The 21979-nt window shown below is 37.0% G+C and overlaps 1 protein-coding gene and 1 non-coding gene across 11 annotated transcripts in view; one reads left to right on the top strand and one right to left on the bottom strand.

The window, feature by feature from the left end:
- Positions 1-21979, bottom strand: part of REV1 (REV1 DNA directed polymerase) — a 135588-nt gene that overhangs the window by 39441 nt on the left and 74168 nt on the right. For 5 of the 10 annotated variants that reach the window (XM_066267852.1, XM_066267853.1, XM_066267845.1 and 2 more), the window contains 6 exons: positions 20468-20636; positions 13710-13862; positions 9497-10203; positions 6820-6927; positions 5434-5550; positions 879-987 (listed from right to left, as the gene is read on the bottom strand). In XM_066267852.1, coding sequence (XP_066123949.1) covers positions 879-987; positions 5434-5550; positions 6820-6927; positions 9497-10203; positions 13710-13862; positions 20468-20636 — 1363 coding nt within the window. Of the gene's footprint in view, positions 1-878; positions 988-5433; positions 5551-6819; positions 6928-9496; positions 10204-13709; positions 13863-19853; positions 19956-20467; positions 20637-21979 lie in introns of those variants that run through there. The other 5 variants (XM_066267846.1, XM_066267848.1, XM_066267850.1 and 2 more) reach the window with 3 other exon arrangements.
- Positions 17675-17750, top strand: TRNAA-GGC (transfer RNA alanine (anticodon GGC)). Its single transcript has one exon. It is a non-coding gene; the product is annotated as a tRNA-Ala (tRNA).

The following is a 21979-nucleotide window of genomic DNA, read 5'->3' as shown; positions in this document are numbered from 1 at the left end:
GAGAGAGACAGTATCATTGATCTATTTCTGTATGTGTCCTGACCAGGGATGGAACTAGCAACTTCTGTGGTCGGGACGATGCTCTAACCAACCAAGCTATCTGGCCAGGGCTGTTTTATAATTTTTAAGTTAAACATTTAACACCTGCCAACAATGCATTAATGCCTGCTGTGTTATAAACATCAACATGTCTGTTATTAGAAAAAAATTTAAAAAATAAAGACTGCTCTTTTAAATTAACTCATTATTACTTCCCTCTACTTTTACAACTATTATAATAAATTATTTTTAAATGACTGATTTTTTAAAAATATGTGAAACATACGTTGTATGTCTGTTTCCTCTAGTATTAAAATTAGGTTCAAATACCATAAGATAAAGTTTACACACAAAGCTGGAGCTAAGGTAAGCTAGTGTGGAATTAATTTGCTTTTAACTTAGGAGACAATCAAATTTTAACATAATTTTAAAAAGACACTGAATAGTAAGGATTTAAATCACAAGGGATTTTTCTTAACTGTTAAAGAAATGGTTAGAGTAGATAAACACTAAAGCTTTCTCTCATTTAAAAGTATCTGATTCTTTAAATTAATGCTTAAAAAAAGACAGTGGTTTAAAAATGACAGTGTCCAATTTCTTTTGGTTTCCGTTGTAGGACTTATGGGTTCATCATTTACTAAAAGTAATCTAGCATTTGTGAGATAGGGAAAAAAAAAGGAACTGATGGAATTAATGCTACAAACATTTCTTTCCATAACATGTGTGTAACATATTTAAATTAAAGGCCTGACTAGTACATCTGAATTCACTTCCAGATTATATAAAAATAAGTAAATAAATTAACTATCCCTAAGTACTACAACACAATTTCTACGTACCTGGCTTCATAACTACAAGATGCAATTTCAGCCTTGGACAAAATAGAATCAATTCCATTAGTTTGTGCAGAATCTTGATTCTCCCACAGTGATGAATCTGGAATATCTGCTTTAAAAATAATAAAATTTAATGATTATGTTACAAACTAATTTTCCTTAAATTCCATTCCAGAAATAGATTTTCCATTCCTTTCTTACACTAATATATTTATAAATAAAAATAAATTTATATATGTTTAATAAATTCCAAATATAAAAATCTCCATTGTTATTTTATCTCCTTATTTAATTAAAAAAAAATTGTAACCCTAAAATGGTTTGCTTCCATTAAGTTCTTCACCAGCAGTCAGATAAAAACTTAGAATAAATGGAAAGTATTGTTTTAATAATAATTTTTTAAAAATTATCAAAAGTTAAACATAAAAATATCCCCTGAACCCAGTGTCTTGAGATGGACAAGGATGAAAAGTAATCAGGAAGATGAATCCTCTCCCATAGACTTAAAAATGATTCTGTAGCTCACCGTATGGGAAACAATTAATGAAAAATATAAATCTCTCTAAATGTTCACTGCTGTTTCCTAAAAGAACCATCTGCAAAACTTAAAGCTCCATCAAATTCCTGTAAGTCATTTGATCAAACAATAATTTAGTAGGTCACATACCATAAAGAGGTTTCATCCTAAATTTAAGATTCTTGTTTTGAACACACAGCAAGTGAAAGAGCCTCACAACATTATTCCCCTTTCAGAAATTCTACATTTGGTTCAACAATGCATGTTCAATTAAAAACATTCAAGTGTGATCAGAATACCAACTGCTTTAAAGAATACAACTCTAGCCCAACAGTATAGCTCACAAATACCTCTTCATATCCAAACCAAATCGACAACTTTACACATGAGTATAAAGCACACAGACTAGGGAGCCTGAGAACTCTGGCCACTGCATTGCCTCTATACCACCTTCAGCTTCCCCAGACATTGAAAAACATTAAAAAACAACTTCAGTTACAGGTCTCTTGGGTAATGCTCTGAGTTCCAAAAGAATAGACTTTAAAAGCATATTGTAAAAACACAGTCTCAGCTCTAGTTCTATTATGAACAAAAATACCATTAGTTGGTAAAATGAGACCAAGATACACCACTTCAGCTAGTTCTAGACAAGCCCATTCTGCATACACTGGAACAAGACATAACTCACAAACTCTGCATTTCTCTTTGGTTCATTTCAGAGACATAATTTCCACAAAAAAACCCAGCCAAGTTAAAGCACCACCAGAAAAAAATGGCAAAGTGTCTGGCTTTGTGGAAAAAAACAACTATCCCTGGTTTGATTCCAGTAGTGAACATCTTTTGACAAACTATGCGACCCATACAAGCATTTATGGATTCTGGAATCCATACACACAAAGCATAAATGCAAACCAAACTCTGAGGTCAAATTCCACTTGCACCAAAAATAAAAACAGCAGAGTATATAACTTGAGCTATGATATCTGATATATTGTGACTACCATGTACATATAATTTGTATGACAAATTAAGAACAGAATGCAGAGCAGACTACTTACTTCAAAAGGTCTCGGAAGACTATGTATCAGTAGTAAAAGTCCATGATTTTGAACTGAAAATCTTTAAGAATTTTGGGAGTATCACAGCTCAAGAGGCTCTACTACACCAAAAAATAAAATAAAATAATAATAATAATAATAATAAAGTTGAAGCTTGAACAGCCACAACAAGCTGCCTTTCAAAGGATAACCATGAGCTATGCATTAAGTTGGGGAGTCAGGTGTCTTATGTTGAAAAGCTAGTTAAATAATCTAAGGTACCCGTCTTGAAAATGACAGACAACCACATTTGAGGTGAGAACAGGATCTGAGGTCCCTGCGCTCCCGAGGCCCTGCCTGAGAGGCAGCACCATGGGGTGCCCTGGCTGGGCTGGCTGACCTTTTCCACAGTGCAGCAGAGTGCGTGGATCCCTCCACCAGCGGAGTGAGTTGCTTCAAGGGAGATTCGGGGAAATGCAGGGACACTGTCCTCACTGGAGGGCAAAGTAGAGAACTGCTCATCAAAACTTGACAAACTAGACGGGCACATGGAGAGGAACGGTTGGAGAAATCAGAGGCCAGGACCAAAGTCTGTGAAAAAGAAATCGCTGAGAATAAATCTATGGCTAACATGCTTTTTAAAACTGTTGTTCGTTAGAATGGACACTGATGTTGTTGCAGGGATAGGAAACATCTACATCTTGGAGTCTAGGGAGGGATAAAAGGCCCAGCCATGAATCTCAAAGAGAAATGAAGCCCAGACAATACGGTCATCAATGAGAAGGTCACCACGGAGTACTGCTTAGGAGGCGGCCGCTAAAGGAAGCCATGGTGGAGGGCTGTGCTCATTCTGTCTGTCAGACAAGTTTCTGAATATGACAAATAAGAAAATAAAGCTTTCACAAGGGCTAAAGATGCTAGCTGTTCTAATACTTTGCCTAAACATATAAGTCAAAACATTATAACTGATTTTTCTTTTAAAGCTAGTGTGCAGACACCAAAAATTCTAATTCCTAACTTGATCCTCAAAAATTTTAAATTTGGTGCATATCTAATAAAGATCCAGAGAATGATAGAAAATAAGAAGGAAGAGGAACAAAGGCATTGATAAAACAAATTCTAAGTGCAAGCTCAGCTGCAACTAAACTTTGTAATAAAAGATAATCTACTTTACAAGTGACAAATGTTTTGGTAAGCCCTAATGGGTCAAAGGCTTTAGGACATAAAAGTGACAAATAGTAAGAGAAAGAATATAAAATACAAAGTATTATATTCACTTTTTCTAGTGACAGGAAAATCTACTTTTGACAGTTTTCAAGGTCAAGCGAAATTTCAATCTTCTTCTTAATATTTACCTTCCAATTTACCATCCACACTAGAGATGGAAAGATGTGAATTATAAAAGGTCATTACAATGTTATGAAAATCCAGTGGCTAAACTGATGAAGACAAGTAACCAATGACAGTAAATATTTTGTTAATAAACTTTTTATGGTTAGATCATTTGTGAATGGAAGGAAAGATAGAAGAAATCTGGCTTCTGCTACTCCTAGGAAACGTCTGCTTGCCAAGGTCACACTCGCAGACGCAGACTGCTGAAACAAGTAGCGTGCAGCAGACTCCAGACTCAAGCCCTGGGAGACTGAGCATCAGGTAACTGAGAGGTTAACAGATGGGATGCATGTAGCAGTTTTTCTTTCTTTCAGTATTCACTCGGTATGTTCTTTCTAGAACTTAAGATTTAACTTTTTAATAATATCACATGGAAAATACAAAAAGAAAACCATAAAACCATACTACCAATACTTAAGAAACTATCCATATTGTCAAATACCACAAATACAACTAAATCTCAAAAGCTCAACATTAGCTACCTCAAGATCTACTCATGACACCCAAAATGCTAGAATCTCAAAAATCTCTTTAAAGATTTAAAGAGCAAGAAAAGTTTTAGGAAATCTGGAGAATGCAGACAGACATGAAGCATAAAGACAGATTTACAACCATTTCCTCTTACACTCATTCCATGTAAACAGATGGTCACAACCAACACCACCGCGGAGCCAAGAACGTCCTCAGTAACGTCCACTAGTGTTCTGTTGGCCTTCACTTCATTGAGATCACTGCTAAAACAAACCCAAGATCTTACAACTGAAAGCGTAGGGACTTGAACTAACTGGGACATTTTACTGCACAGCTCGTTCCTGATTACTTTCTGATTAACATTTTTCTGACAAACTAAGTTTTTTTTTAAATTCTGGCTTTGAGACATCCATGAGAAAACTGATCAACATCAAAGAATTTCAAAGCAAATTTCTCAGAGAATTTACTTAGGGAAAAAAGACATAAAAATCTAAACAGTATTGTGATTAATATATATTTATAATTTTTATTTTATTAACAGCCAAAATTTTAAAGTCAGAGAGGTAAGGAAAGGGTTCTCATATGAAATAGGCTCAACGAAGATAAGGGGTATGATTGCTGGTATTTCTGAAAGATTTAAAAAATGACTTTTTTCTTAGGCGTTCGTTTAGGTGTTAATCTACAAAGGAGCTATTATCTTTAAACTGAAGTTCCTCCAGTCATTGTTCCACTGCCTCATACCAATCTTGAGCAGCATAAACTTGAGTATCTTTATCAAAACAGTTATCAGTTATCAAACAACTAGCATCAAACTTGTGAGTCTAGAGGCTTCCATTAAATAATGTCTGATTTTTATCCACAATCTAAATTTATACACAGTAAACTAATCACAACTTTAAAATATTCTTCACTCTCTGTCCCAGGTAAATGTCATCAAGCAAGTCAACAAGGCACAACCATAAGCCAGTTATTGGTATTATTACATTCCGATTCTGCTCTAAGATGCCACTGACACCTGAGAACACCCTAACCAAAAAGCTAATTATTTCAAGTCTGCTTTCATTTGTACAACAATACCAACAGAAAAATCCAGAAGTCTTCAACAGACGCACTATGACTTCAAAGAGCTCATTATTTGTACCTGCTTTGCCTTTCAGGATTTTATTCTGGTAATACTGCCATTCCAACTGGGGGTTTGCTCCAAGACGCAAGGGTGCCCTTCCTGTGCCCTTGTTACTTGTAACAGCCACTGGTTTTCCTATGAGGAAAAGAACAAAATTATTTTAAAACCTAAGTAGAGGAATGCTAACAACACTGACAACATTTGTAAAGAAAGATTTAAAAAATGACTTTTTTCTTAGGCGTTCGTTTAGGTGTTAATCTACAAAGGAGCTATTATCTTTAAAGATTACCAATCACCATGCACAAATCATTTAAGTTTCTCAGCACCCTCTAAAAAGTAAAGTATTGACAATTTTGATGCATTTATTCAACTTTAAAGCAATATTATACCTAGCTTTCCATTGTTTTTGTTTGGTTTCTTACAGTTAGAGAACAGGTAACTCAGGACCCTAGATTCAGACTGGAGGAGTAAGGAGAGAAGGAACTAACTCATCTAGATTTTTAACATTCCTGGTGTCAGAAAAGTAGAGTAGTATCTAAACTAATCTAGTTTTATAGCAAAAGATACTATATAATCAGATGTTGAGTATACAGTTCTCAATTTTAGATTTATAAAGTTTTTCATGTATCACTTCCCTGTGTGACAACTATAACTTCTAAAGCAACAGCATAATTAATTTACATATACTTTATTGAATGCATTTGCTGTAAGGACAAAAATAAGTAAATAATGATCAAAAAGTCACTCATGGGGCACAAAAACAAGTCCTACGGTAACCCCAGCAGCCTCTGTGCTTCTTAAGGGAGGAGCTGACTCTCGAAAGAAAATGTTGCATCTTTCAGAGAACCACTGAAAAGTTCAAAGTCAATATTTTTTAAAGTGCTGATTAGCTCACAAATATCTAAAATTTCCTTAAAACAAAGATTACATAGATGACAATATACTTTAGTGATATTCAGTGACACAAAATTGTAATAAAAAGATTGCAACGTTTACTATGTACAGGATAGTTACTCAAGAGAAAGCACCTTGAAACCTATATGATCCTATTAACCAATGTCACCCCATTCAATTTAATAAAAGAGAAAGCACAGTGACTCATGTCTCAAAGACACATGCTACCATAAAATTCCCATTAACAAATAGTAAATATAGATAAAAATATGGAAAATGCCCAATGCTAGTCCCAGCCTTCAGCTGAAGATGAGTGCTTCCCTAAAGAACTGAGTTTAATAGGGAGAAAAACTTTTCTAATTTCATGATATAGGGAAGAAAATTTGGAAGCAGGAATTGATTTTGCCAAGGAAAATTAGAACTATTCCTTTAAAAAGATTCTGTGATCCCTTAGAATATATACTTATAACAGTCTATCAATTTTCTGAAAATATAAACAAGAATACAGACCTTTGAGATCTGGTCTATTTCTTATACCCACTGATACAAAGAAGCAATCCATATCAACATGCATGATACAGCTCTGATGTCTGGGTGAACTCAGTACCGGTGCATTTCCTAGAAGGAAAAAGAGAATGTTCAAACCCAAACTAATTTTTAATATAAAACAAATCTAGTTAATTTTACAAATTAAATGCTTACAAGTCTTAAAAATATAGAATCTATTATAGATCATTTCTATTACCTCAGGAAAAGGCAAATTTCAGTTTCTTTAGCTCTAAAAGTAATTCAGATACAAACTAAACTTCCAAGCACCGAAAATCAATTGCGAAAATACCATGTTTCTTTCCTAGTCTGTATTCTAATAAAGTCTCAAATTAAAAGTTTGTCTAAATGCTTATTTTAACATTTCTGTGTGCTACTTTATAAAAATGTATAAAGGTGTTTTTATAGTTACCTGGAGCTAAGTAACTTCAGATGACCAGTACACCACATACAGTCTACAAACATTCCTTGACAAAAATAACAATAAAAATGGCTACTATTATTGAGAAGGCACTAGATGGCAGCCACTGTTGTAGGAGGTTTATATGTGAGAATTCAACACTACAAGTTTAGTACTATCTAATTATGCCCATTTTATAGACAGTACTTGCTTAAGTCACCCAGCCAGTGGGAGACCAGCTGGCAATCAACCCCAGGCAGTCGGATTTCAGAGCCACCATGGTTGTTCTAAACAGACATGCTTAAAAAATAGTTCAAGAAGCAAAAATCTGTGTAAATTCTCCTCATACAATTAAGTACTATGAACAATCAGCTCTAAAGCGTATATACCACTTTTAAGGAGATAAAGGTGGGTGTTCTCTCCTAAGGACTATGGTTTCTAATCACCCTTAGCTTCAGGGAGAGTCACAGGGGTTATTTTAACATTAATCCAGCCACAACCACAGCTTTCCTCCTACCCTTTTCCCTAGTCCTCCAGATACAGTCTTGGAAATAGGAACCCTGAACTTGTAAGAAGTTCCAATCTCATAAAGGAGTTTTCCCCTGCTAGATTTAAGAATACTAGTACTGAAGGTTACTCTACATAATAGATTTCCAAAAACTTACATCTACTGCCCAAAATGTTCAGACTACTCCATTTACTAAATTGTGACCATGGAAGCATTTATCTAGTTCTATGTACCAGGTACTGAGCCTTGTTCATGTTGTTCTCCTTAAGCTCTCAGCCCCCAGGGGAGCACACGCACTACCACTCCACTGCACAGAAGAAACCGAGACTCAGGAGAATGATGTGCCCACGGTCCTGCTTCGGGAGTGCAGTAGAGCCAGGATTTGGGTCAGGCTATGATATCTAATTCCAAAGCCATGCACTTCCTTGCTACCCTCTATATTACCTTGAGAAAAGATTTATGAAATAAATCTTAACAATCATAATTCTGCTCTGTAAAAGTATATTATATAAACATAATGCAAACCACCTTAAACAATGCTTTCAACAGAATGCATATACCAAATGGCTACTGAATGCTTTCATACAATATAAAAATTTCTCATTTTATTTCCATTCATGGAACTCATTCATTAGAATTCCTTGAAGCTTCCAAAGTTAAATGACCTTTAGGTTACAAGGCCAAGACATCAAGATAATCTAATAACTGTAACATTATTCTGAAATATTTCAGAAATAACAAAATGCATCAAGCAGCAGAACATAACAGAAAAAGTCTAAATGGAGAGACTATAACTTTCTAGGACAAAACCATAAGCTTCTCTCTGTACCTCAGTTTCCATAGCTATAAATTAAATGGTAATATTAAATGTTTTCAGAGATCCTTTCCCCTAGGGGGAAAATATATAATCTGTAAAAAACAACTAAAACCTCAAAACAGGTATTAATTTACAATAACTGGTATGAAACATAGTTGGTTATTATTGTTTTTGATACGGAAAATATATTTGTAAGGAAATATATTTGTAAGGAAATACAATTAACCAATAAGTGAAAATACTTTATCTCCCTAAAAGTTTTACCACTGCAATTAAAAGTCATGTCAAAGTTATTTAATTATTTAAAAATCAGTATGATGCAAGTTTTTAGAAATTAAGTTACTCTCACAAACCAATTCATTCTTACAGGAGTTTAAGTGCTAAATATAATACATGTTATATTTTACATAGCTCAAAACCTCAACAACTCATAAGGCCTACACGAGGAATGAATGTTGAGAACCTTGTTACTGTTTAAATTACCTAAAAAGTTTCAGCTAGTCATACTTTAATCTATTTTGTAAAAATATTTCAATAAATAAGAAAGCATTCCCCTGACCTGTGGTGTCACACTGGATAAGGAGTCAACCTGGAATGCTGAGGTTGCCAGTTCAAGACCCCAGGCTTGCCCAGTCAAGGCACAAACGAAGAAGCAACTGTGAGCTGGTGCTTCCTGTTCTTCCCTCCCCCCGCCTTTCTCTCTTTCTCTAAAATCAATAAATAAAATCTTTTAAAAATTATTTAAAAAAGAAAGCTTTCTATGTTGTTATACTTACTATAACTTACATAACCTGATACTCCCAAAGACTTTTATCTTATGAGAGCTTAATATATTGATCAGAATACCAATGACAGCTTAAGAACAAAATGATCAAGCATGACTATTTATTAAGAAAACAATTTTATAAGTATCTACCTGTGTCAGTTACAACAAGTGCAGACCTGCCTGTTTTCATTTTTTTTAACTTTTCCCTTCCTGGGAAGATACCACTACTTTGTCTTTGCAGGGTATTGACAAACTCAGTCAGCTCACATTTCCACATTGATATGTGATGCAGTCTTGAACGAGAATAGAAGTCTGAAATAAAACTGCAGTCTGAGGGTCTGGATGGCACTGAAGGTGCTGCCGTGCTAAGAGCAGGTGCTGAAGTGCTTTTTGTGCTTGAAGGCCCCTGAACAGTGGAGTGGTGAGCACCATTTATTTTAGTCTTAGTGTGCAAAGATGACATGGAGAAGGAATTTGTTCTATGTGGACTCCGCAAAGTATCTGTGTTCCTGGTGCTTTGCTGCAACAGTTGCATACCACAGTCTCTGAAGTCAGTGCTGCTTGTCTCGGACTCCCCTTCCTCCTGGGCAAAGTCTGCGGAAAGCCTGCTGGCAACACTGCTGCCCGCAGACGCCCAGCAATCCTGTGTCTTTAAGGCACCATTAGAGCTATGAGTGTGGCCATTAAAAACGGCAGGGCTGTCTCTGTGATAAGGAGTTCCATTCTGCTTCCTTCCTGGGAAGATCTGCTCTAGCTCCACAAAACTAAAGTCACTATTTGCATCTTCTTCATTCCAATTGTTCATTCCATTGACTTTGACTTCTTTTTCTGTCTCAAGCTTCTTAACTATGTGATTTCTAAAACAGGAAAAAATTATTCTTAAATTATTAAAGTTTGACTTTCAAGCTAAAACAATTTTTCATTTAAACATATCTTATGATATACACTTTGATATTTCCCTTTACTTTTTAAAAATACTTTTAAAGAATTTACTCATTTTAGAAAGGTGAGAGAGAAGGGGGGAGGAGCAGGAAGCATCAACTCCCATATGTGCCTTGACCAGGCAAGCCCATTGTTTCAAACCGGTGACCTCAGGGTTCCAGGTTGACACTTTATCCACTCAGCCACCACAGGTCAGGCAATATTTCCCCCTTTAAAAACTGAAAAATTAAGCCACAAATTTTATATTTTTTCTCTCCATAAAGGATACTCTTTGCTAAACCTAAGTAGCAAGATAACTAGGAAAACTAATACAGCCTTTTAGGTTTTTTTTAAGCTTCAGACACCCTCAAAGAAAATATACAATGGGATCCTTTTAAGGTTAAGAAAAATCTACAGAACTGCTTTCAACTACTTTTCACACTGAAAATTCATTGGACTCCATAAGCTCTAAACACCCAGTTGTAGCACAGTGTCTGCCATGTACCAGGGAGTCAATAGATATTTGCTGAATTAATGCTATATGAACATGGGTAAGCAACTCTGAGTTCTTAATTCCTGCTTTTAATTTTAGTCATATAAAACATTTTTCGGCACCTTAAACCCAACACTGCTACAATACTATGGCCAGTGTTAGTGTCACTCAGGACAAGACTGACAAACCATATTCATTAATCCATTAATGGGGCCAAATGTTGCAAAACTGAATAAAAAGAAAGAGCTAGGTCAATGTGTGTAACTCAGTAAAATTTGTACATAGAAAAATAAGGACATTTGCCCGTTAACAAGGGAAATAGCATTTCATTCTAAGAGAAGCATATTTAGATGCCAAGGTGGTCCAAGGCAATCTGGACCTATGACAGGCTTATAAATGCAGGACCTATCACAGTTGTTATGCTAAATTCACATCCTGGCTCCTCTAGATATTTGCTTGTTAATGCTCAACAATAAAGACAAAATTCATTTGTGTTCATGAAACTACCTACGTGACCAAAATAAAAAGCTGTATTACAGAACAAATAATTCATTCTTAGAAACATCCATAGCAGTAATCAAATTACATTTCAGGCTCCGATGAGGTGTCATATATCATACCAAGGCATAGGTGAGATTACCACAGTATTACCAGGTTTAATCTAAAGTCACTCATCTAATACCTACATGGTATATCAGTGATGACATCTGAATAAACAGAGAAGTCACACGAGTCAGATGCAAAACATTACCACCCATTTCTTTCTTTCTTTTTCTTTTTTTAGGTGAGAGGACAGGAGATAGTGAGGCAGACTCCCATATGTGCCCCGACAGGGATCTACCTGGCAACCCCACCTGGGGGCCAATGCTTGAGTACCGAGCTGTTTTTAGCACCCAAGGCTGATGCACTCCAAAGAAGCTGTCCTTAGTGCCCAGGGCCACACATGAACCAATCAAGCCACTAGCTGTGGGAGAGGAAGAGACAGAGAAGGAGGAGAAGAAGGGGGGAGAAGCAGATGGTGGCTTCTCTTGTGTGCCCTGTCCAGGGATCTAACCCGGGATGTCCATACACCAGGCTGATGCTCTATCCACTGAGGCACTGGCCAGAACCATTATCACTCATTTCTGGGTTGGCTCTGCTGTGGCTGACCATCTCATGGAATATGACAGCCAAATCTGAGTAGATCCAATCCTCACAGACGACCAGGCCAATGAAAGGGAAAAAGATGACCAACTAAAATAATTAAAGGAGGAAGGAAAGAAAACCTAATTTGTTAAATGTCAGAGAAAGTCTGGCCCTTGAGATAAGAGAAAGCAAGGGTGCAAAAGTCACATAAAAGAACTTCAAAGAAATTTGTAAAATATATTAAATATACTGAAAAATAAAGATCACACTGTAAGCAAGTAAAATAAGTTAGGAAAGACAGCTTTCTTCCATGTCACAAGTATAAAGATTCTTTACATGTTTACTAGCAACATACACAATAGAAATGCATATACTTGCAAGAAAACACACTGCAAATATACATTCTCTTGGTTTTTCCGGTCTATACGAGTGGATATTGACAAAGTAGCTGTACTGGAAATGTATCATTGGTAAACACACACAGTAGTCCTCCCTTATCTGCATTTCAGTTTCCACAGTTTCAGTTAATCTGCAGATCAGCTGTGATCTGAAAATATTAGATGGAAAATTCCAGAAGTTAACAATTCATAAGATTAAAATTGCACACCTGCCTAAGTAGCCTCATTACTGAGGTATTTTATTATCTCACATTAGGAGAAAGCTGAATACAGTACAATAAGTATTTTAGAGACAGAGAGACTCCTTATTTATTTAACTTTTATTATAGTATATTGCTATAACTGTTCTATTTTATTATATCTCCTACTATGCCTAATTTATAAATTAAACTTTATCACAGGTGCGTGTGCATAGAAAAAACATAATGTAGAAAGAATTTGGTACTATCTGTGGTTTCAGGCATCCATCCACTGGGGTTTGTGGAACTTAATCCCCTGTGGATGAGGGGGAACTACTGTATCTATTTTCTACTTTTATTACTGTGGGTAAGAAAAAAAATATGGAGTTATGTATTTGCAGAGGTTTTCTGGTATTACTGATTTTTTTCTACCTTCATAGTACAAAAAAATTCAAAGTTTTAGGTAATGCGAAAACATCTGATTGTGCTTATAAATGAATTTAAGTTAAAGAAGAAAAAACAAGAACAAAAACTACAGAAGGTAATGATACTGAATCCCCCCAGGTTAGACTCATGGTCTTTTGCAGAAGATATATCCTACTCCCAAAGCAAGCAATTTAATAAATAAGGAGAAGGCTGATGATGATAATGAACCCCCTGATATACAAGTTAAGGTAATCACCAATTAACTGTGAAACCAACTTTCCCAGGATTATTGCAATTAAAAAATCAGTCACATCAAATAAACTCTAGATTCACCTCTACCTCTGTAACATTTAGGGTCACCAACTAAATTTTCATTGATATAAAACATTTACATATCTGGAACTGTTCTGAATTTGGAATTTTTCAAAAATAACCTGGAAATGTTAACATTTCTGTTAACTGTCTTTTGGTGCATACCACATGAAAGTATAGCTGGCACAGTTCATTCAGTGTTTGACAAAATATTCTATAGCAAATTTCTTGTGTGAAAAATATTACTTTCAGAAAAATCCATGGAAATTTTTATTTATAATAATTTAAGATCCATTAGTTTAACATGCAAATTTAAAACTGAAAAATCTTCTCATTTTACCCTTATTTATCAAACTTTCATAATAAAAATAATTTTTTAAGACATACACACACCTATTTCAGCATGTTTAACACAGATGAACAGCCAGGCTATACAGCTGTTTCTATCTTCAGGGACCAGGAAGCTAAATACTACAGCTTTGCAGAATTACCACTCCAGACAAACTTACACCCCGTTGTTGAACTGCTTGGCTCTACTGCTTGGACCAGGCACCGGGTCCTCAGGTTTGCATACAGGATTGAAGCTGAGACCTTTCTGCACAGTGGACTGCTTGCTGTACAGCTGATAGGGAACGTAGGACAGGAGTCGCCCAGCTTTGATGCTGCAACAAAAAAGTAACACCAGTTGAAGAGTTCAATACTTGGGGGGAAATGAGCTTCATAAAAAATCAATGTCCTTGCCTGACCTATGGTGGCACAATGGATAGAGCATGAACCTGGAACACTGAGGTCACCAGTTCGAAACTGAGGATCAATCAATAAACAACTAAAGTAAAGCAACTATGAGTTAGTATTTCTCTCTCTCTCCATCCCTCCTTCTCTCTAAAAATCAATAAAATCTTAAAAAAAAAGATCAATGTTCTTATAGATGGGAATATGTCACTAACAAGCCATTGTTCCTACTTCAGTCCTTCTTCCTCTGCTTTAGTGGTCCTAATACAATATAAACTTACTTACACTCTGAAGAATGACATTCTGCCCATGAAAAGACACACAGCTGAGATTTTAAAAATTAGTGGCCAACAATTCTACATAAGAAAGGAACTAGAGTAGGATGAGAAAAACCACAGCATGAATTTGGACTGGTTAATATTTTTATCTTTAGTACCAACCACAATTTCCCCTCAACTGCACAATCATTTAGACCGTCTCAAATTCCACCTCACATGTTAAGTCTTCCCAGAATCAACTGGATGAGGATCTGCAATTTCCACAACTCATGTTGTCTATTAAATGTGAAAAGCTGAAGTAAATGGGATAAAATAAAGAACTTCAACTTAAGAGTAATATATAATTTATACTATTTTAATGTGTGTAAGGTGATAGGTGACAAGGCCACTTGAGGACATGAACTCTGTGAGGGCAGAAGCTATCATCACATATACCCTATTCCAAATGCTGACTGTGCATCAGACACAATCAGTATTGTAACACTAGGTGCTACAGGCCCATTAACTGACACACTCAAACATCTAGTCCTTTGTACTTCAGAACTACAACTAACTTGATTAAGATATCTTAAACTGATTTTTGCTTTATAATAAATTGAGTTATATATGGTTACTATACCATTTAAAGTATTTTCAACTTAAAATTTAAAATAGCCAACCAATATACTTATGCTAACATCTACTTTTATTTTTTTAAGTGAGAGGAGGGGATAGAGAGACAAAATCTCTCATGTGCCCCCACCGGAATTCACCCGGCAACCCCAGTCTGGGGCTGACGCTTGAACCAACTGAGCCACTGGCCGTGAGAGAGGAAGAGAGAGAGATGGGAGAGGGCAAGGGGGAGAGAAGCAGATGGTCACTTCTCACGTGTGCCTTGACCAGAAATCCAACCCAGGATGTCCACACACCAGGCTGACGCTCTATCCACTGAGCCAGCCGGCCAGGGCCACTAACATCCAAATTATAAAACAGGCTCCATTAAGTATAAGGAAATATTTCTAAACATATTTCTAGCTTTAAACCTAAAATGTATACTAGGAAAGACATTTTAATTATTTAGGGAAATAATTAGTAAGTAATGGAATGTAGACACTTTTCTTACTGTCATAAAGCGAACAGTTTTAACATTTAACTTTGTCAAAGGGCATTCTGCAAAACATTTTTTAAAAATGTAAGAAAGCCCTGGCCGGTTGGCTCAGCGGTAGAGCGTCGGCCTAGCGTGCGGAGGACCTGGGTTCGATTCCCGGCCAGGGCACACAGGAGAAGCGCCCATTTGCTTCTCCACCCCTCCGCCGCGCTTTCCTCTCTGTCTCTCTCTTCCCCTCCCGCAGCCAAGGCTCCATTGGAGCAGAGATGGCCCGGGCGCTGGGCATGGCTCTGTGGCCTCTGCCTCAGGCGCTAGAGTGGCTCTGGTCGCAATATGGCGACGCCCAGGATGGGCAGAGCATCGCCCCCTGGGGGGCAGAGCACCGCCCCTGGTGGGCGTGCCGGGTGGATCCCGGTCGGGCGCATGCGGGAGTCTGTCTGACTGTCTCTCCCTGTTTCCAGTTTCAGAAAAATGAAAATAAATAAATAAATAAATAAATAAATAAATAAAAAAAAAAATGTAAGAAATGGCCTGACCAAGCAGTGGCGCAGTGGATAGAGTGTTGTACTGGGAAGTGGAAAAACCAGGTTCGAGACCCCGAGGTCGCCAGCTTGAGTGCGGGCTCATCTGGTTTGAGCAAGGTTCACCAGCTTGAGCCCAAAGTCGCTGGCTCGAGCAAGGGGTCACTTGGTCTGCTGAAGGCCCGTGGTCAAGGCACATATGAGAAAGCAATCAATGAACAACTAAGGAGCTACAATGAAGAACTGATACTTCTCATTTCTCTCCCTTCCTGTTTGTCCCCTATCTGTCCCTCTCTCTGACTCTCTGTTCTGCCACACACACACACAAAAAAAAGTAAGAAATGACTGAATTGGCTAATAAAAAAACAACTTAAAATACTGAGTCAACTGTGAACACAGGACAACACAGTAATGATATACACTTGCTTCTCCCACCTACTGACAGCACTGCAGTGAGGCAGTCTTTAAAGTGATCTCTAAGGTCAACACTGATCACAAACATGGTGTAAAATCTCATCTTGCTCCTAACAAGAGCCATGTCACCCAGAATTTAGTCATATGACTAAGTCCATGGAGACTGATACAAAGTAAGAGAGCCAATTCAAATACTGCAGGTCTCAAATCAGACACTCTCAGAGACACCTAGAAAAAAAAAATTAAAGCCCAATATACAATACAAATGTCTAACAAGAAATTCTTTTGAAGCCCAAACCATGATCAGTTGTATACTCTAATTATTCCCAGTTTATTCACTTACTATATAATTATCTAGATATATGAACAGAAACATTATCTGAAAGTATACTTTAAAAAAATCTCTCAGGGATTTAATTTCTAATAGTTTTTAATTTCACTGCTTACCCTAAGTACTAAGGAACTGTATCCATCTACATTTTCCACTCTCTTTCTTACAAAAAAAATTTAAAAAGCCAAATACCAAAGTCCAAACTTCAAAACCAAAGGAGCTTCACTTTACCAAAAGATGATTTCCTGATATACTGAGCTTTCCATATACTTTACACTGCAAATCTTATTCTAATGTATATGAGTTTACATTCTATACAATGGGTCAGGCACACAGTAACTGCCAAGTGAAATATTCATCTTCTCTAACGTAATTCTTGCTTTCCCTATATCCCAGTCCCACTAAAGTTACCTCTAAAACAAAACTTTTATCTATCTAACAGTTCTCTAAATCATTTCTTATTTCTATCAACTGACAATGAATGTACACTGATAGTTACAACCAGATTTCGGAAAATTTTACAGAAATTAAGATACAAAAAAATCAAGCCTGACCAGCAGCTGTGGCCCTACAATCGTGCATACATAAACCAACTTAGGTTTCATGGCACAGACACACACCAGGGAATTCTTATCAAAGCAATCACCCCAGACACTTAGAAAGTGGTAGTTGTTTTTTAAACTGCTCAAATTAAAAACAGAAAAGCTAGCCTGACCAGGCGGTGGTGCAGTGGACAGTGTTGGACTGGGATGTGGAGGACCCAGGTTCGAGACCCCAAGGTCACCAGCTTGAGTGCAGGCTCATCTGGTTTGAGCAAGTGGTCGCTTGCTCTGCTGTAGCCCCCCAGTCAAGCACATATGAGAAATCAATCAATGAACTAAGGTGCCACACCGAAGAATTGATGCTTCTCATCTCTCTCCCTTCCTGTCTGTCTTGTCCCCCCCCCTCGTCTCTGTCACACAAAAAAACCACAATCCCCCCCCCAAAAAAGCTAATTATAGAAGAGAATATCATGTATCATCCATTAAATAGCTAATATATAAATGTTTAACATTTTTTAAATGTTAAAAATTTTAAGTATAATAAAATCTTATTAAAACCTCTGAGAAGGGCCCTGGCTGGTTGGCTCAGTGGTAGAGCGTCGGCCTGGCGTGCGGAAGTCCCGGGTTCGATTCCCGGCCAGGGCACACAGGAGAGGCGCATATCTGCTTCTCCACCCCTCCCCCTCTCCTTCCTCTCTGTCTCTCTCTTCCCCTCCCGCAGCCGAAGCTCCATTGGAGCAAAAGATGGCCCGGGTGCTGGGGATGGCTCCTTGGCCTCTGCCCCAGGCGCTAGAGTGGCTCTGGTCAGGACAGAGCGACGCCCCAGATGGACAGAGCATCGCCCCCTGGTGGGCGTGCCGGGTGGATCCTGGTCGGGAGCATGCGGGAGTCTGCCTGACTGCCTCCCCGTTTCCAGCTTCAGAAAAGTACAAAAAAATAAAAATAAAAATAAATAAAATAAAATAAAAACCTCTGAGAAGATTAGGAGGATTAAGAGTGTGGAAGAGATCAGTAATGTGCTTTAATCAAAAGAAGTCCATCCTATAACACAGTAGACACTGAGCATTTATTTTCTGTATTAAGATATATGCCCAGACTGATTCATTTCCATGTGGGGCAATTCACCTGTAACAACCTTAATTAAGCTTGCCAAAGAGCAGACCCAAACAGAAGTCAGAAAACCTGGACTCTGAATATTGCTATTCTTAGGCAAACAGTTAACCTTATATATGCTTCCTTATATATAAAATGAAGCTATACAATCATGATATCCAAAGTCACTGTACTTATTTAAAAACAAATGATACTAAAATAAAATCCATTAAAGTGAATTATTTTATTTATTCACTTGTTTATTTATAGGTGAGAGAAGGAGAGATAGTGAAGCAGACTACCCCATGCAGCCCGACCAGGATCCATCTGGCAACCCCATCTTGGACCAGTGCTCAAATTCTGAGCTATTTTTAGTGTCTGAATCTGATGCGCTCCAACAGAGCTATCCTCAGCCCTGGAAGCCACACTCAAACCAATTGAGCCACTGGCTGTGAGAGGGAGAGGGGCGAGAAGCAGATGGTCACTTGTGTGTGCCGTGACAGGGAATTGAACCTAGGATGTCCATATACTGGACCAATGCTCTATCCACCGAGCCACCAGCCAGAGACTAAAAGTGAATTTTATAACTTACAACTGCCAGTTACTTTTTCTATTGCATTACCTCTGTAGCTGCAATCAGGGCAAGGAGTAAGTATAAAGAAAAGAGTTGTCATGAAAACCACTATTTTCTCAACAATTCCAGTCCTACTAGTAACAGCCCTTTTTACTTCTACTCTCCTACTGTCAGTACATGGAGCTACCCCATACCCTCCAAAGCCAAACTCAATATCCCCAGATCAAAACTCAAGGTCTAGCATAAAAATAGTACTGCAATATCTTACGCAACAATATACAACTGACTCTGGAATGATCCTAACTTCTTCACTGAAAACTTCACACTTCCTTTTTAAGGAGACACAGCTCACTGACTCTATATAATGAATGAACAGTAAGCTAGATCATGAGGACATGTCACATGGAATCAATGGGATATTCTAGGGATGGGCCTTCAACAATCCCTGAAGGTTTAAAAAACCCTTAATCTATGAAGCACATTTGACTTTCTGGAAGTCAAATGCACTTTTTAAAAAAATGCCCTTTTGACTTCTTGAAATTTTTTTTAATATTTGCTAATGTTTTTAAAAGAAAAAATTTAAAAAACAACAGCTATTTCTTATATGGTATGCCTCTACAATGTGCCACATTGTATTAATTTGCACAAATTATTTCTAGATCTCACATAACCATAGCAGGCAGATATTAGCCTTCTTTTACTAAAAAATTGAAGTTCAGAATGACTGCATAATTCTCCCAAAGTCACACAAGATGACAGGCATATTTAATTACTGAGTTCAGATGTGACCCAGGTGTGTCTCCAGAGCTCAAGTACAGGCTTTGCCATGATTCTGTGCTGCCTCCCACTGAATCTGTGCTGCTACGTCTGCTATACCAAGGAGCTCACAACACTAAATCTGCTGAATAGACTAAAAAATTACTAAATTTTTCATTAACACTTCATAATATCTAACCATTTATACAATTACTACCTAGTCATACATAAAGTTAGGATTTTAGTATTTCCATTTTTAACTTTCATAAATCTAGCTTGCAATCACTCATATATATTAGTATCATTTCAAAATATAAATCACTTACATATGGTTCATCACCAAAGTTCCAGATGATGTATTTAAACTTAGGAAGTTAACACGAATGGTCACCACTGATTTACAACACATCAATTCCAAACAAGTAGGAAGGACTGACTAACCTGTAATAAGTGCACAAGTATTTGCCAAATGAGTAACTTGCTTAGTCAATCCCCTCCTATCACTGCTTCCAGCCGCTTATCTGAATCATTGCCCCTAATTCCTGGTAGCTGAGGTTCCAAAAACACTAATGTAGTACTTTTAATAGGACATCAAATCCTAGGCCACCTAAATTATCAATGTGAGGTTAAAAGTAGTGTTTAAGACATTAATTCTCACCCTTAAGAGGCAATATAAGTGTCTATTATAGAAATAAAATGCATTCCAATTTGTTTTATAAGATTTTATTTATTAATTTTACAGAGAGAAAGGAGGAGGAACACAAGAAGTATCAACTCATAGTTGCTTTGTTCATTGACTGCTTGTTGTACATGCCTTGACCCAGGGCTTGACCCAGGCTTCGAACTCGCGACCTCAGCATTCCAGGTTGACACTTTATCCACTGCGCCACCACTGGCCAGGCTAAAATGTATTCCAATTTTTAAAACTCATTAAACTTACCTTTCCACAATCCACTCTGGCCGAATTACCTTCTCCCCCTTTAATTCTTTAATTTTGGCAGTAGGAAGATTTGTGGCAATAATGTGTGTTGTTTTGGATCTGGAATAATACACATGGTATTGGCCTCCATGCAACATCATTAGCTTTCTCAATTCCTCAGCAGAAGGATCTGTAAAGTTAATATTAAAATATATTAAGAGTTTTTTATATGTAAGAAAGTAGAGCCCAAGCTGAATAATCCTTTACTTAAACAGGTCAAAGAACGTATGTATCGCTGGCTCACTTTCTCCTTGGATGTTGAACAACGGTGGGAGGAAAATCACAAGGTGATAAAGCTATTCTACCTTACCCACGGTGTTTTTCAACTGCCTGTATGCAGACTAGTCTGCCAGAAATTTCATATTTCATGCCAGTCCATGAAAGAGTTAACCATCCTGAGGATGTATTAAGATTATAGACTCAAAGATGTTAGTTGAATGCATATATGTTCAGGGTGATTTCTGCCTTAGTGGTTCCTGAAGTTAAATTTCCTGTTTTCACTGATCCCTTAGTATAAAAAGGTTGCAAGCACAGCCTCTGCAAATCCTTCTCCTTGTTGCTAGAGACAGTGAACCAACACAGAAACATCTCCTGCTAAGAGGGGCCTAGAAGAGCAAATAGAGACCTCAAGTAATGAATCAAATACTAAAAACAGAGCCAATACTTTTCCACATTTAGCTGTATGACCTTGATATTGGTATCTTATGTTTAAAAAAATGTACAATATTCTTCACTTATGAGTCAGTTTACAGAGACTCCCAACTAATCTTACAACCTTCAGAATACAGCAGGTCCTCGAGTAGCAATCACTTTGTTATTGAGGTGATGAGATGCCAGAGAAACTTGACTCATTTACATCAGTTAGCCTCTGGTAAAAGTGGTTTTATTATATGTCCTTCCACTTAAAGTTATTGAGGACTTACTGCAGTAGTACAATAGTAGTCAGAGAGATAAACTGCTCATACTTACTATAAGCAGACATACTATAAGTAAGGCTTATTAATAGATTTTACTCCTATGAAATAATTTAAAATTTTATTTGACTACATAAAAGTTAAAATAATCTTACTCGCTTTCCTAATATAAATCGGCATCGAAGCCAAAATATAAACTCCACCAATAAAGAAAAAAACTATTGCAGACTGAGAAACACTTTTACAATTTTGTTTCAAAATACCTTATTCTTAATAAAACACCTTGAACAAGAATCAATGTAGTTTATGCTTTCCCATAAAAATGTCTGACTCATTAAAGTTATATTATAACTTGCATTTACTATCACATTAAACTAATTATTTTTAATACCTTTTCTAGTTCTTTCCACTGTTATCCTAATGAAAGCTCTAAATCACAACTCCTCTAGCACTAGTTGTACCTGGGGCAGGGGATGGGGTCACAGGAGGCTTAAGTATCTACTTTGTTATTCAAGCAACAGATTTCCTTAAGCCCAAACAAAACAGGTCCAGGTCCAGG

The sequence above is a fragment of the Saccopteryx bilineata genome, chromosome 3 (assembly GCF_036850765.1).
Source record: "Saccopteryx bilineata isolate mSacBil1 chromosome 3, mSacBil1_pri_phased_curated, whole genome shotgun sequence".
Classification (NCBI taxonomy): Eukaryota; Metazoa; Chordata; class Mammalia; order Chiroptera; family Emballonuridae; genus Saccopteryx; species Saccopteryx bilineata.
This window is presented reverse-complemented; position numbering and strand designations above follow the sequence as displayed.